The sequence below is a fragment of the Telmatherina bonti genome, assembly GCF_933228915.1.
Source record: "Telmatherina bonti genome assembly, chromosome: 19".
In the NCBI taxonomy this organism is placed as follows: domain Eukaryota; kingdom Metazoa; phylum Chordata; class Actinopteri; order Atheriniformes; family Telmatherinidae; genus Telmatherina; species Telmatherina bonti.
This window is the reverse complement of record NC_136617.1, coordinates 32,706,997-32,720,523: the sequence shown is the minus strand read 5'-3', so window position 1 is coordinate 32,720,523 and position 13,527 is coordinate 32,706,997. Positions and strand designations below refer to the sequence as shown.

Genomic DNA, 13,527 nt, shown 5'->3' with positions numbered 1-13,527 from the left:
TTGAAGTCAGCTACATTTATTTTCATGACTGTGACATTATAGAGCTAAAATATGAAATCATTGTTGACTTTAATTCTATGCACTTGACATGACTGAAAATGGGGAAAAAAGCTATGAAGTATGTTGAGAAAATTATTAATTTAGAAGAAAATGACGGTCGCACCACATGACATTTTTTTAAGGCCACTGGCAAATCATCCGTATGAAAAAACACTGAAATTCCTTCATTTCTAAGGGCAACATTGATTTTTGTACTGAAACTGATTTTTGTATTGAAACAATTGTAAAAAAAATATTTTTATTTTTTGGTATTTTAAAATTGACATGTTGAAAAACTTTATACGTCACTGACCCTCATACATATATGACATAAATAAATACATAAGTAAAAATAATGGTTTGACTCTAGAGGTGAAGCTGTGCTGGAAAAAAGGATGTAAACATTTTGTAAAAGGAGGCCAAATCAGTAATGAAGTACCGTTAGCTACCGGCTATCAGTGCTGTTTAAAGCAGTAAATGTCCTGATGAACCGTTTCCTTCAATGGATTTATTCTGAAAGTTGACATTGAAAAGCATTGACGATAAAACCTATAAGGAATATTTAATCCATGTGAAGATAAAATACGACTCATACATACATACATATATATATATATATATATATATACATACATACATACATACATACACACATATATATATATATATATATATATATACATACATACATATATATATATATATATATATATATACACACCCAGACATATACACACAAACACATATCCATTAACATGAACATGCAAACCTAAATAAAAAAAAATAAATAAATAAAAAATTAAACACAATTTAGAAATATAACGGAATAAAATAGTACTAATGTTTACACATATTAAAATTAAATAAGTTCCAGGGTTTTTTTTTTCCTATTTCTTACAATCTCTAAGGGATTGTAGATCTCCCTGAGAGATAGGGGGAGGAGCTCGGTCACCTGGGAAGAGAACAGAGTAGAGCCGCTGCTCCTCCGCATCAAGAGGAACCAGTTGAGGTGGCTCGGGCATCTGGTCAGGATGCCTCCTGGACCTCCCTGATGAGGTGTTCCAAGCACGTCCCTCTGGGAGGAGACCCCGGGGAAGACCCAGGACACACTGGAGGGATTATATCTCCCGGCTGGCCTGGGAACGCCTTGGGATCGCCCCCGCAGAGTTGGCAAATGTGGCTGGGGAGAGGGAAGTCTGGGCTTCCCTGCTTAGGCTGCTGTCCCTGCGACCCGATACCGGATAAGCGGCAGAAGATGGATGGATGGATGGATGGATGGATATTTCCTACAATACAGGTGAACAAATTTCTTGAAATGCCTCCATTTTGAATCATAGTCTTGTTACTTGTTACTGTTTCCATTCCCATCCCGTCTGTTACCCTTTCCCAACAGATGTCTATGCTAGGAGGATGTGGTTTTAGCCAGGAAATTGTCATTACCCTTTTTGCTACTGTAATAAGAATTTGAATAATTTTCCTATTTTTAGTTGATACAGTTTTTGGTATAATAACACTGTATAAGAATATTTGTAATTCTAAATAAATTTTTTTCCTTACAAATATTTAAAATCTTTTTCCTTCCATTGTCCCAATATTCTCTTATTATGGGACAGTCCCAGAATATTTGTGTAATTGGCCACAGCCCCTCCAGCACTGGTCAGATCTTTCCTGTATTTTGATGTTTTAGTTGGAACAATGAAGTATTGCGTTTTTGATTTCCACTCCAACTAGCGCCATAAAACACTCTTCAACAGTGTTTGTCCAACTTTTAAATTTTTTCCAACTTTCTCCCGAAATCTCAATGTTTCTTTCTTTCATGAAAAAAAAAATGTTAAAACTGCAGAATGTTTAATCGGTGCACAATTTTCTGGTACACAGATTATACTGAAGCACATGGTAGACCATTAAAGACGTAGCACTAGAGTTTGATTAGTGATTTTTTTTAGATGGTTCTAGCAACTCTAAAGACAAAGCAACCATCGACAAGTCTAGCATCTTTTTCTGTCATAAGCACATATCATTTTCTCTGTTTGCAGCAGCGTCTGCTGCTTTCTGGCTCCATGACAACAGGATGTAACTATGATGTTGGGGACAGATAATGGTTTCTATGAACAGTGCATCAGTATTTTCAGAGAATCATCAGACCCCCAGGCATCCGCGTTGTGTGCGAGGTAGTTACAGAAGCTACGAGCCCATCAGGAATCTGTCAGTTCGCTCTAGCTGGAAAAGTTTGTGTTATGATGTGATGTTTCCTTGTTTCAGGTTCCTGTTTTATGTTGTAGTTTTTCCCTGTTTCCTGTGTAGCCTTTGTTCTTGTTAGTATGTTCTTGTTTGTAGTTGTCAGTATTTATCTAGCCCTCAGTTCTGTTGTGTTTTGCGGGTTCATTATGTTTGAGTTAGTCCCTGTGATGAATAAATCCTGTAGATTCCGCCTGTCTGGTCTGCATTTGGGTCCACACCTCAGCATCCACCCCATGACAGTTTGTACGAGGTCATCTGGCAGGAGTTGGAGTCGTCTCGCAATGCCAAACCGCAGGAGGAATCCTAACTTCCGAGGATCATTCATTATTCAGGATGCTCTATTTAAAGGACTGTTTCACAGGTGTTGCATCCGAGTGTACAGAATTAAATGGCTATAAGTTAATGCATCATCATCACCTCTGTGTCAACGCTGGAGGATGGTTTGACTCTCCATGACTCTGAGATATGAGATGAAAACAGCTTCAGTACATTTGTTTCTCCTTTAACCTTCAACACACTGCCGGCGCATTCATGCACCCGATTTTTGCAAGCGCTCGACAGTCATAATACAGTAACACAGTTTACTGTTCGTGAACCTGGAGAGCCACATTTAGAAGACAATGATGAAGGGGAACTGTTTGAGCTATTCTTCATTGAAGAGATCATCGCTCTGTTTGTCCACCAGACGAATCAGTATGCAGACCAAGTAAAAGATGCAAACGGGGACAGAGCAGGACGATCGAGTTGTGTTGCTTTTGAAACAGTTAGGCATGTTTTTTTTATGTTTTATAAGGCAGAAGGCAGTTTTATAAGGAAAAACCGTCTTTTTTATGCAGTGTGATAAAGGTTAAAGAACGATGTCTTTCATATGAGACTAACTTTAAGTAGGAATTTTCATGATGCGACCTGAGACGTAAAAAGACGGTAAATCTTAACCAGCTTTTCTCATGAAAAGATCCGTTGAACTATCGCTGTTCACACAAGTTTTCCAACCAAGAAGCTAAAACAGCTGAATCAGATGAATTTCAACAGCAACAACGTTCAGAAAGTCCATGACACATAAGATAAACCAAGGGTGAAAAAGACTATTCCAGTCATTTGTCTGGCCTTTTAAAACAAAAACAGGGTTAAAAAAAAAAAAAAAAAAACAAACAAGCAAAAAAAACAACAGCAAATTTCTAGCTCAAAAGTAAGAAACCAAAAAGCAAGCCAGAAATCTGGGAATAGTCTGGAGTCAGACATGAATTTCAGCATCACATCAACCCTTTTAATCTGGTGTTTTTTGGCCCTTCGGACAAAAAGAAATGATTAAAATATATGTGTATATTTAGTGTTTATTATTATTGCATCCACCAAGGATCAGAAAACAAGTGTTACATGGTGTCCAACGGGACCTGGAGTCACGTTTTTACCATAAAATAATGCAAAAGGTCTCAGAAACTGTTAAATATGATACATGCGGCATCGTAGGGTCACGACGACTGTGAAGTCGCATGGTTATCGCTTCAAAACATCTGGAAGATTAAAGGACCGATGTCATCTTAAGTAGACCAAACGCTGGCACTACAAGGTCTATCAGACAGGTAGTCCAGCACTGCTGCTCCAGTCCTCACTAAGACCAGGAACATGGATCATAGAACTCAGTCCTCAGATCTTTATGTCGGTTTCCTGTTTGTCAATTAATTAAGAAAACACTGAATGGTTTAGGGTCAAAATCCATTCAAGATCATCCGGTTTGTTATGAACCATCCAGATCCCTGAGGATTTGCTAAAGCTAAGTCACGTTGTTCTACCTCCGTGACGTCACCCGTATGTTTCTAAAGAGCTGAATTGAAGCTCGGTGGGCGGTTCCTACCGTCGCCATCTTGGCAGGGACATGCGTGTCGGAATATATATATATATATGGGCAAAGAGGTGGAGCTGAGAGGAGGGCTGTGGGTGTCATGGTGGATGATTGACATCTAGCGAACTCTGAACTGCCTGTAGCTAAGAGCTAACCGAGCTAACCTGGAGATAACAGAAGCTAACCAGCTAACGGAGGTAAGCGGGCTAAAGCTAAGTCACGCTGTTAACCGGCTAAAAACCGTGGTTGTTCTACGCTCTTCTTACTTGAAGCGGGAGATCGGGTACCTGTCAATCAAAAGGATACGCCTCTAAATATGCCGAACTTTGAGATTAAATTACTTTTAAACGGGCGAGTTAGAAAAAAATTCACTCCCCCCACAGTTGTCATGAAGGTAAACCTGACCTATTAAACCTAAAATGGATTTTTGAACCAGGCTGTAAACATGTTTATTTCTACTGTGAAGTTGGTCTTTTTAACATGGGAGTGTATGTGGATTTGCTCTGTTTGCAGCCCCTAGTGGATGAAGGGGGAACTGCAGTTTTATGAACTTCCGCATGGGCTTCACTTTTAACCACCAGAGGCTCCATCCATCTTTCATATGCGGTTTATGACAAGACAATGGACCGTAATGCGTTGGTCATTAAGTATTTGAGCTCAATTTTGCTCCATTTTAGTCTGAATTAAACAGAACTTTTTATTTAGACAAATACTATATTTATAATAAAACACTGAAAATGAAAAATGCTGGTGAGAAATTTTGTGTTTCAGCTCTTCAGCTACAATCTGTGCAGCAGCAGAGCCTTGGCCTCCACCACTCAACACATTTGGCAGCTCTGCAGTGTGAGAAGTCGTGCTGCAAGAGCTTAGCAGCTACTCCTGGCTGCTATCCCAACTCGTTTGTTTTCATACTAGAAAATGTGTCAATAATACACAGCAGCCATAGTACTGAGACTGCTCAAACCAAAGTTCTTCAAGACGTTGAAGAACTGGACCTCCATGGTGCATTTGACACAGCTGACCACAATGTACATAGACAAATGGCAAGTGATGGTCCAGACACACTTCACTGCACTCAAACTCTAGCTGCAGCCATACTGAGCACCTACAGCGGTATCTGGTGTCACAGCGACGCCTCAGGTTGTCGGAAATGCCGTCTATATGCTGTACAGTTGAGTGTGACAACAAGATAAAAACACCCTAACAATTCTTTCTATTGATTACCAAAAGAAAAATGTTGTCAGAGATGCTTTCAGTGATCAGGAAGGCTAACTGAAGTAGCGTCTGTGTGGTTTATATTTTCTTTCAGGTGAGTCTCAGTGTAAGCTAGCAGAGCTAGCTTTAGCCACTTTTAACTGGGTTTAATGTCTTGTACAAAAACAGACACCTTGTGTGCAACATACACATTTTATCAGCATATAATATGAAAATCTTGCTGCAGAAGTAGCAGCTGTTAGCTTAGCTTGGATATCATCTGCAGTAACAAGTTTCTTGTCCTTGAGAAGCCAGCCAGCTTTGAAACCGCGAAATCACCATCTGTACTTTAAAAACGCTCAGACTTTCTCCTGCATTTGAAGACAAGTTATGTCAGGTATATGTAAATGTTGTGGAAAGAAATATCTGGTGGTTAGTCGGCCGCTGTCAGTTGTTGAAAAACTTTATGTGCAGATGTACAGAACACATCCAATAACAGATGTTTTATTTTTTTGTATCTTCTCTGTTCTTATAGATTGTAATAAGAATTATCCATGAGCCCTTGCATTACATCAGCCTCATTTTAGCAGGAATAAAGCAGCATTCCAGTCAGAGAAAATCAGGGTTTGGTACTCACAATGGGAGCAACAGAGTAGAATGTGTAACAATGTCACGCTCCTGAAAGGCATAAACATCACTAAAACAGCTGGAGAGCTGGGTGGACCTCACAGGCACTGTACTAAACTGGTTCAAAACGTACTTAGAGAACAGAAGGCACTTTGTTTGAAGTGACCTTGTCGGCGAAGATGTAACATATCTGAGCAGACAAGAATTACATGTGGAGTTCACTAAGCTTCCATCCTGGGGCATCTTTTGTTTAACATTTGCATGATCCCACTGGCACAGGTCATAAAAAAAAACACTACAGTTACGCAGATGACACACAGATTTGTATTACAATGTCACCAGGAGACCGAGGTCCTGTACAGGGTCTTGGTAAATGGATCAAGGAGATTAATGACTGGATGTTCCTGAGCGTTCTCCAAATAAAAAAAACCACCAGCCAGGCCAGAAATCTAGGTGTAGTGCTGGACTCAGACCTAAAAACCACCAGTCAGGCCAGAAATTTGGGTGTACTGATGGACTCAGACCTAAAAACCACCAACAAGTGAAGAGATCTGGGTGTACTGAGGAACTCGGACCGAAAACCACCAACCAGGCCAGAAATTTGGGTGTAGTGATGGACTTGGACCTAAAAACCACCAGCCAGACCAGAAATATGGGTGTAGTGATGGACTCAGACCTAAAAACCACCAACCAGAGAAGAAATTTGGGTGTAGTGAGGGACTCAAACCTAAGAACGACCAACCAGACCAGAAATATGGGTGTACTGATGGACTCAGACCTAAAAACCACCAACCAGAGAAGAAATTTGGGTGTAGTGAGGGACTCAAACCTAAGAACGACCAACCAGACCAGAAATATGGGTGTACTGATGGACTCAGACCTAAAAACCACCAACCAGAGAAGATATCTGGGTGTAGTGAGGGACTCAAACCTAAAAACCACCAACCACACCAGAAATCTGGGTGTAGTGATGGATCCGGACCTAAAAACCACCAACAAGGCCAGAAATCTGGGTGTAGTGATGGACTTGGACCTAAAAACCATCAGCCAGACCAGAAATTTGGGTGTAGTGATGGACTCAGACCTAAAAACCACCAACCAGAGAAGAAATTTGGGTGTAGTGAGGGACTCAAACCTAAGAACGACCAACCAGACCAGAAATATGGATGTACTGATGGACTCAGACCTAAAAACCACCAACCAGGCCAGAAATTTGGGTGTACTGATGGACTCAGACCTAAAAACCACCAACCAGAGAAGAAATTTGGGTGTAGTGAGGGACTCAAACCTAAGCACGACCAACCAGACCAGAAATATGGGTGTACTGATGGACTCAGACCTAAAAACCACCAACCAGAGAAGAAATTTAGGTGTAGTGAGGGACTCAGACCTAAAAACCACCAACCAGAGAAGAAATTTGGGTGTAGTGAGGGACTCGGACCTAAAAACCACCAACCAGGACAGAAATCTAGGTCTACTGATTGACTCAGACCTAAATTTGGAAAAACACACATGCCTTAGGAATATATGAAGGGTAAAAGATCTGATGTCACAGCAGGACTTGGAAAGAGTAGTCCACGCTTTCATCTTTAGTCTGTAAATAAATAAGTGTCCTTACAGGTCTTCCTAAAATCTCCATTAGACTCCAGCAGCTCATTCCGAACTCTGCTCCAGTCCCAACGAACACCAAGAAAGTGCACCACATCAGTCTCTGTTGGTTTACATTTTAAAAATGCTTGTTGTTTGTTTCTGTTTGTGTCTGTAAAGGACTCTGAATCGCCCTGTCGTTGAATTGTGCTACACAAAGTCAATTTGCTTTATTATTTCCCATGCAAGATATCTAATGGACTGGAACCACTGGAAAACACAGGGAAACGGGAATCATGCTGATTCTTTCGTGAGTATGAAACTCTGCTGGTGGTAAACTAAGGGAAAAGATAAAATATGAATCATTTACCAAGCATGAGCAAGTGAAAGGAGATCATAAAAGGAGCTAAAGACAACAACGTTTATAAAAGCTCCCAATCTGGGGGTCTAAGGATACAGCGAGTCAATGATTGACGAGCCTGGAGCATCAATCCAAACAAATGTTATGGAACAATCAGGAATCATCTGTAGGGTATATATAAATTTATTTGTATGCTTTTTCATCATTTATGTAAAATTAGTCTTGTTCCTTGTTTCTCTCTGCTCATGCTTCGGTAATTGCTGATGCAGCGCCCCCTGTGGCGAGGAGGTAGATGTGTTTGACAGAGCAATGAGAAAGCTTAAAAGCTTGAACCTGTTGCTAAAAGCACAAAAATCGTTCAAAAATCCAAAACCATTAACCTGAAAAGGTTAAAGAACACAGATGAGAAAAGTCCAGAAACCATTACATTTTGTTACGCATACATTAATATCCTATCAACAAAAAAAGCTTCTTCAGAGATGAAGTGAATTAAGATGTAATAAAGAAGTTTAACTGGTTCATTTATCTATCATCAGACAGTGATAACAGCAGCCTCCTCACTGCTTCACATTCCCACTGCCATTGTTTAGCAAATGTCATTAAAACCAGTGCCTGCTGTCTGTTTACTGGTTGCTGGAAACAGTCCAAAATACCACCGTTAGTGCCATTTAGGCTGGAGGCACGCTCCACCTTGGCCACCCCATAAAACCATACTGGACATGCCTCTGCAACCAGCAATGAAATCTAAGAAGGCAAAGATGCAGAGTCAAGTGCACATGAAAGCGCGTCACATCCCCGTCCAGAAGAGGAAGCAGTGAGGTTTAGGGTATCATACATAAGCACCAGCTATGACACATAAAGCAAGCTGGCCGGCCAGATCAATGCCATCATAATCAATGCAGACAAACATATTTAAACAACTAATTTATGGAAATTTGATGAGATTTTTATGCAAGCATGTGGTTTCAGAAGCTGGCCTGCATCTGTTTATGTCTCAATGGCTACTAGGCCCAAAATGTAACCACAGGAGCCACAAACCTACCAGCTGATGTCGCTTTTTTGTTTGTTTTTCTTTCATATTACTGGCACTAATCAGCGTGAAACGGAAGAAATTAATCATACTCGGTAAATGTCAACAGCAGTTTCTGAGAATATAGCTTATCTTTCCCATGTTTATCATCAACAGCAGCTGCACCATCTCTTCACACACATCCAAGCAGCAACAATATTTAGCAAATCATGGGCATGATGTTGACAACATGCAGGGATGACTACTGAATTAGCCTGTTATTCCGTTTAAAAACATCCTAATCTGCGGTGTACTAAAATACTACTGCAAATATGCATACAACTGGAGCTTGACTGCAAGAAATGTAGCATCGGTTGACGTGTCAGCTCGATGTTTTTAGCATCAAGCACGATCCCTCATGTATTATGACCTAATTAGACAGCTAGCCAACTAGCTTAGCGCATCGCTATATTAAGTGCAGCGCTCCTGTGTTTCGGCCGGCTGAATCTCGCTAGGAAAATCATATCAATTTAAGGTTTTCTGTGCTGCTAGAATAAATGTGTTGGATTTAAAACATGATGTAGTCTTTTACTAAATAACTAAAGGTCACTTTACAATTCGGCTTCATTGTAATTGATAAAACTATGACAACTTTTATTAAAGTTTAGCATTTAAATAGCTTCACGCGTTTCTGACATTAGCTTGACTCACAAAAACACAACGTGGCGCTCGGCAGCGAATTCTGGGAAATTTAGCTAAAGTTGTTGTTTTATTATCATCTACTCGTCGACAGTTGATCTTACATACGCCGAATAAAAGGTTAAGTGTAGTTTTTCGGAAAATTCGTCGGATCTCGTTCTTTTATTTACTTATAATGATAAAAAAAATAGAAGCTTTATGGAATTACTTGTTTTTTAAATGGAATTCGCTGAGAACGCCACTTAGCATAGCACCAATGTGAACGACAATGAATGTGTGTTTGGGAAATATGATCAACATTATGAGACGAGGTTACCTCTGAGCGGAGAAGAGGAGCCGAGGTGAAAGCCTCTGCCTGGGGACCAGCTTGCCCTCCGAGCCGCTTCCACCCGGGTTGGCGGTGCTGGAGCAACTGGACGTCGTCGGTCCTGTGTTGCTCCCGGCTGCAGGGGAGGAGGAGGAAGCGTAGCGGGTTGGGCTGTGCTGGTTTCCACCCAGCAGCAGGTACGGCACGGTAGCGCGGACAGGATGCAATCGGACCGGGGTGGTGGTGTTGCAGATGGAGCTGCAGGCTGGAGGGGAGCCGCTGGGCTGCAGGCGCTGTTGTGATGCGCTGCCTGGCCGCTGACATCTCCAGTCACTTCCAGCTCATCTTTATGTTGTCATTAAAAGTGGTAAAACTACTCAAATCTTGTTTAATAATCCACAGTCTTACTGAACAATTTAGGTTTCTCAACACAAAAAAACATTTTACTGTTATTTATTATTTTATTAGTTAATTTATTTTGAAAATATTGACAATCTTACATACTCCACCTTTAAATATATAAGCAGATTTTAAGAACAAAATATGTTTTTAGCATTTCTGACATGTTTCATGACATATTTCCAAGTTCTGTCCACTGCTGGAAGGAAAGACAAGAAAAATCTAAACATTAGGGCTGTGGCTTTTGTCCTGATTTAATTCATTTGCGATTTTTTTTTTTTGGGCGCCGATTCAATTTAAATTGCGATTTTCAAAATTCTTCGATATTGCTGATTTTTGTAGATTAAAAACAATATAGATTAGGGGTGGGAAAATCGAATTAAAAAAATCAAAAATCGGGATTTTTTTTGCTTCACAATTTTAAAATCACTTTTTTTTTGTTGTTAAAAAAATAGATTTTTTTTTTTCAAACAAATAAAATGATCCCATTAGAAAATTTTTGTCATTTTTATTGATCTTTTTACTTGTCTTCTTGGGCATTATAGCAGCAGAATGATGGTCTGGCTAGTGGGTTGTTTTTTCCTCATTGATATCAAGAAAAAAAATGACGAGCAAAAAAAAGTTTTATACATTTATTTTGCTTTTAATCTGCAAAAATCAGCAATAATGAAGAATTGTGAAAATTGCAATATAAATAGAATCAGCACCAAAGAAATCAGAATCAAATTGGGACAAAAACGTATCGTCAAAGGCTTAGTGATCATGTTCAGTCGTCAGTTAAATTCTCACACACAAGAGCTGTAATTAAAAGGACACATTTTAAATAAAACAAAAAAATTGTAATTGAATCGAAAAAGCACATTGTCAGAGCCCTAATAGAAATGATCAATAGGTTACGCAGAAGACGTGACCAATGCAGTGGTCACCAGGTTCATCTGAACAACTTGTCTGGACTTGATTTACTTTTATTAGTTCTGTAAATAAACAGTTGAAAGAATTAAATAATCTTTCTTTCAATAGTTGTGTTACAGATCTGGTAAGACTAGTTAAAATGTTAATTTAGTATTATTTACTGAACTCAAACTGTTGCTTAAACTTTGGTACCATATGCATCTTATCTGAGACATTTTCTGAAACTTTGTATCACTTCATGGTAAAAACTTGTCTGAAAACCTTCTTGTACTCAATCTGAGACTTGTTTTCTGCCCCCTGGTGGATGCAATTATAATGCAATGATGCACTACAATAACTTTGAAACAGTAATAAACAGTAAATATACAAAGATTATTTTGGGATTTATTATTTAAAATTTGTTAGAGGACAAAATAAAGACTTCAGATAGAAAAATATACATAATTTTCTTTATGGTTGTGCTTTAAATTGTTAACCTGACAGCAACATACTCCGTTAGGACTGTGAGGTCCTGTTACAGCCCAGTAGCTGAGTGTGATGAGCTCCAACCTGCATTGTAAAAAGCAGGTATATAAACATGGATTGATGTTCTTTTAATCGACTGTTTCCAGGATTCTGAACCTGATCCTGGTCTTTTAAATCCCGTTTGGTTGGAAAACTCTCAGTCCACCTCACTCATCTCAGGAAACTTCTCCAGCCACTTACCTGCTGTCTTGCTGCTCTGCACACCCATCTAGCCATGATAAACCGAAGCTTCGCGAAGCACTGAATTACTTTGACACATCTGCTGTGAAATCGACTCGCTGCTTTAAAGCCTTCGATCCAGTCAAAGAGCGCCACCTGCTGGCTGGGAAGCGCCGACTGGACTTCACAGCTATACGGCTGCCTGCTTGTCTCAAATGTTCGCAGTCTGGTGTTGTTGTTTGCGTACTTTGGTGACATCAGATGACGATGTAACTTAAAGTAACTAATCTGTAATGAATGGCTGAAGCTTTTTGAAGGTGACTCTTGTTTTTAAACAGTGAAAGTAGGAAAACAGCTGGAATAGTGACTGCGTTACTGTATTTGTAAAGTTGTCATGTGAAACTCTGCTAGTACTTTGTATTACAGCACAGTGATAATGTAATAACAGCGTAGTAACTTGATAGTAATACAGAAGACATAACCGAGTAATTCCTGTAGTAAATCGTAGCTGAAATGCTACCGAAACCCAGGTCTGAGGCACACCTGACGTAACAAAGCCCCGGTTAGGGTGGTCATGTGGCTTTAGGCATGCTGAATCAACATATCGGAACAACGCCGGCGATACTTCTAATCAGGAAAGACGGGCTGATGCAGAACACCACAGCCGCTTATCACATCCTCGCTAACCCCCTGTACATGAAAACGCCATTTGCAGGTGTGGTAAGGACACGTCTGTAAATCCATGTGTGATGGCCAGACCAATGGCCACACATATAAAGGCGGTAAAAGCACCACATTGTTAGTTTTCTTTATATTTAAACTTAGCTTAAATGCTTTGGTTTCTTTTTGTTAGCATGCACATTAAGGACCCACTGTATTTTCAATGGTTTGCGTTTTGGTTAATCTTGTTTCTTTTTACTGGTGCTGAAGGGATTAGCTTGGGCATTGGGGGGCAGGAGTGTGCACAGGTGGGAAGCCAGTGAACAGGAAGAGCCGCGGGCCTTTGGGAAGACCTCATCTTAAGAGGGGGAGATTAAAAGTTTAGTTTAGTTTCTTCAAATGTTTATTCATTTTCTTTCCCACTTTTGAGTAGTTTGGGTTTACCTTTTGTTAGTAGTTTTGTTAAGAATAATTAAGCTAACAGTTAGGTTCTGTTTCTTTGTCTAGTTTGTTAGTATGTTTAATGTGTTACCCCATATGTTTTGTAACTGGTCTGATCAGCCAGTATTTAAGTTCTCCTTTGTTTGTTGTTTGTCAGGTCAGTATGTTTTTGTGTTATGTTGATTATGTTCCATAATCTGTTAGTTTAGTTATTTTCAGACTTTGATTTAGGTTTTGCTTAGTTGACCTCTTTTAAAGGCCTAATTCATTTATATTGTTTGGGCAAATAAAACCCCTTTCTTTTGAAGTCACCTGTGTTCCTCTTCCTTCGCCAGCTTGGTCCCTCACACCATGCAACCCTCAAGGCTGTATCTAACAACTGTACCTCCACGTTGACAAATTCCCGTCAGCTGTAGTTTGTAAAATAATAACTTTAACATTAATATTTTGCATGTTTTCATAGAAAACATCGGCCTGTACTTAAATAATTTTCATTTCAACAGTAAAAAAAAAAAAAAAAAAAA

General features: G+C 39.6%; 1 protein-coding gene across 1 annotated transcript in view; it reads right to left on the bottom strand.

Moving 5' to 3' along the window:
* glcci1a (glucocorticoid induced 1a) overlaps positions 1–11,951 on the bottom strand; it is a gene marked incomplete at its 5' end in the record, with an annotated part of 29,382 nt that extends 17,431 nt beyond the window's left edge. Inside the window, 2 exons of the mRNA XM_079258784.1 lie at positions 9,917–10,217; positions 11,924–11,951. Of these exons, the coding sequence (XP_079114910.1) occupies positions 9,917–10,217; positions 11,924–11,951 (329 nt within the window). The remainder of the gene's footprint in view (positions 1–9,916; positions 10,218–11,923) is intronic.
* Between the last annotated feature and the right edge of the window lie 1,576 nt (positions 11,952–13,527).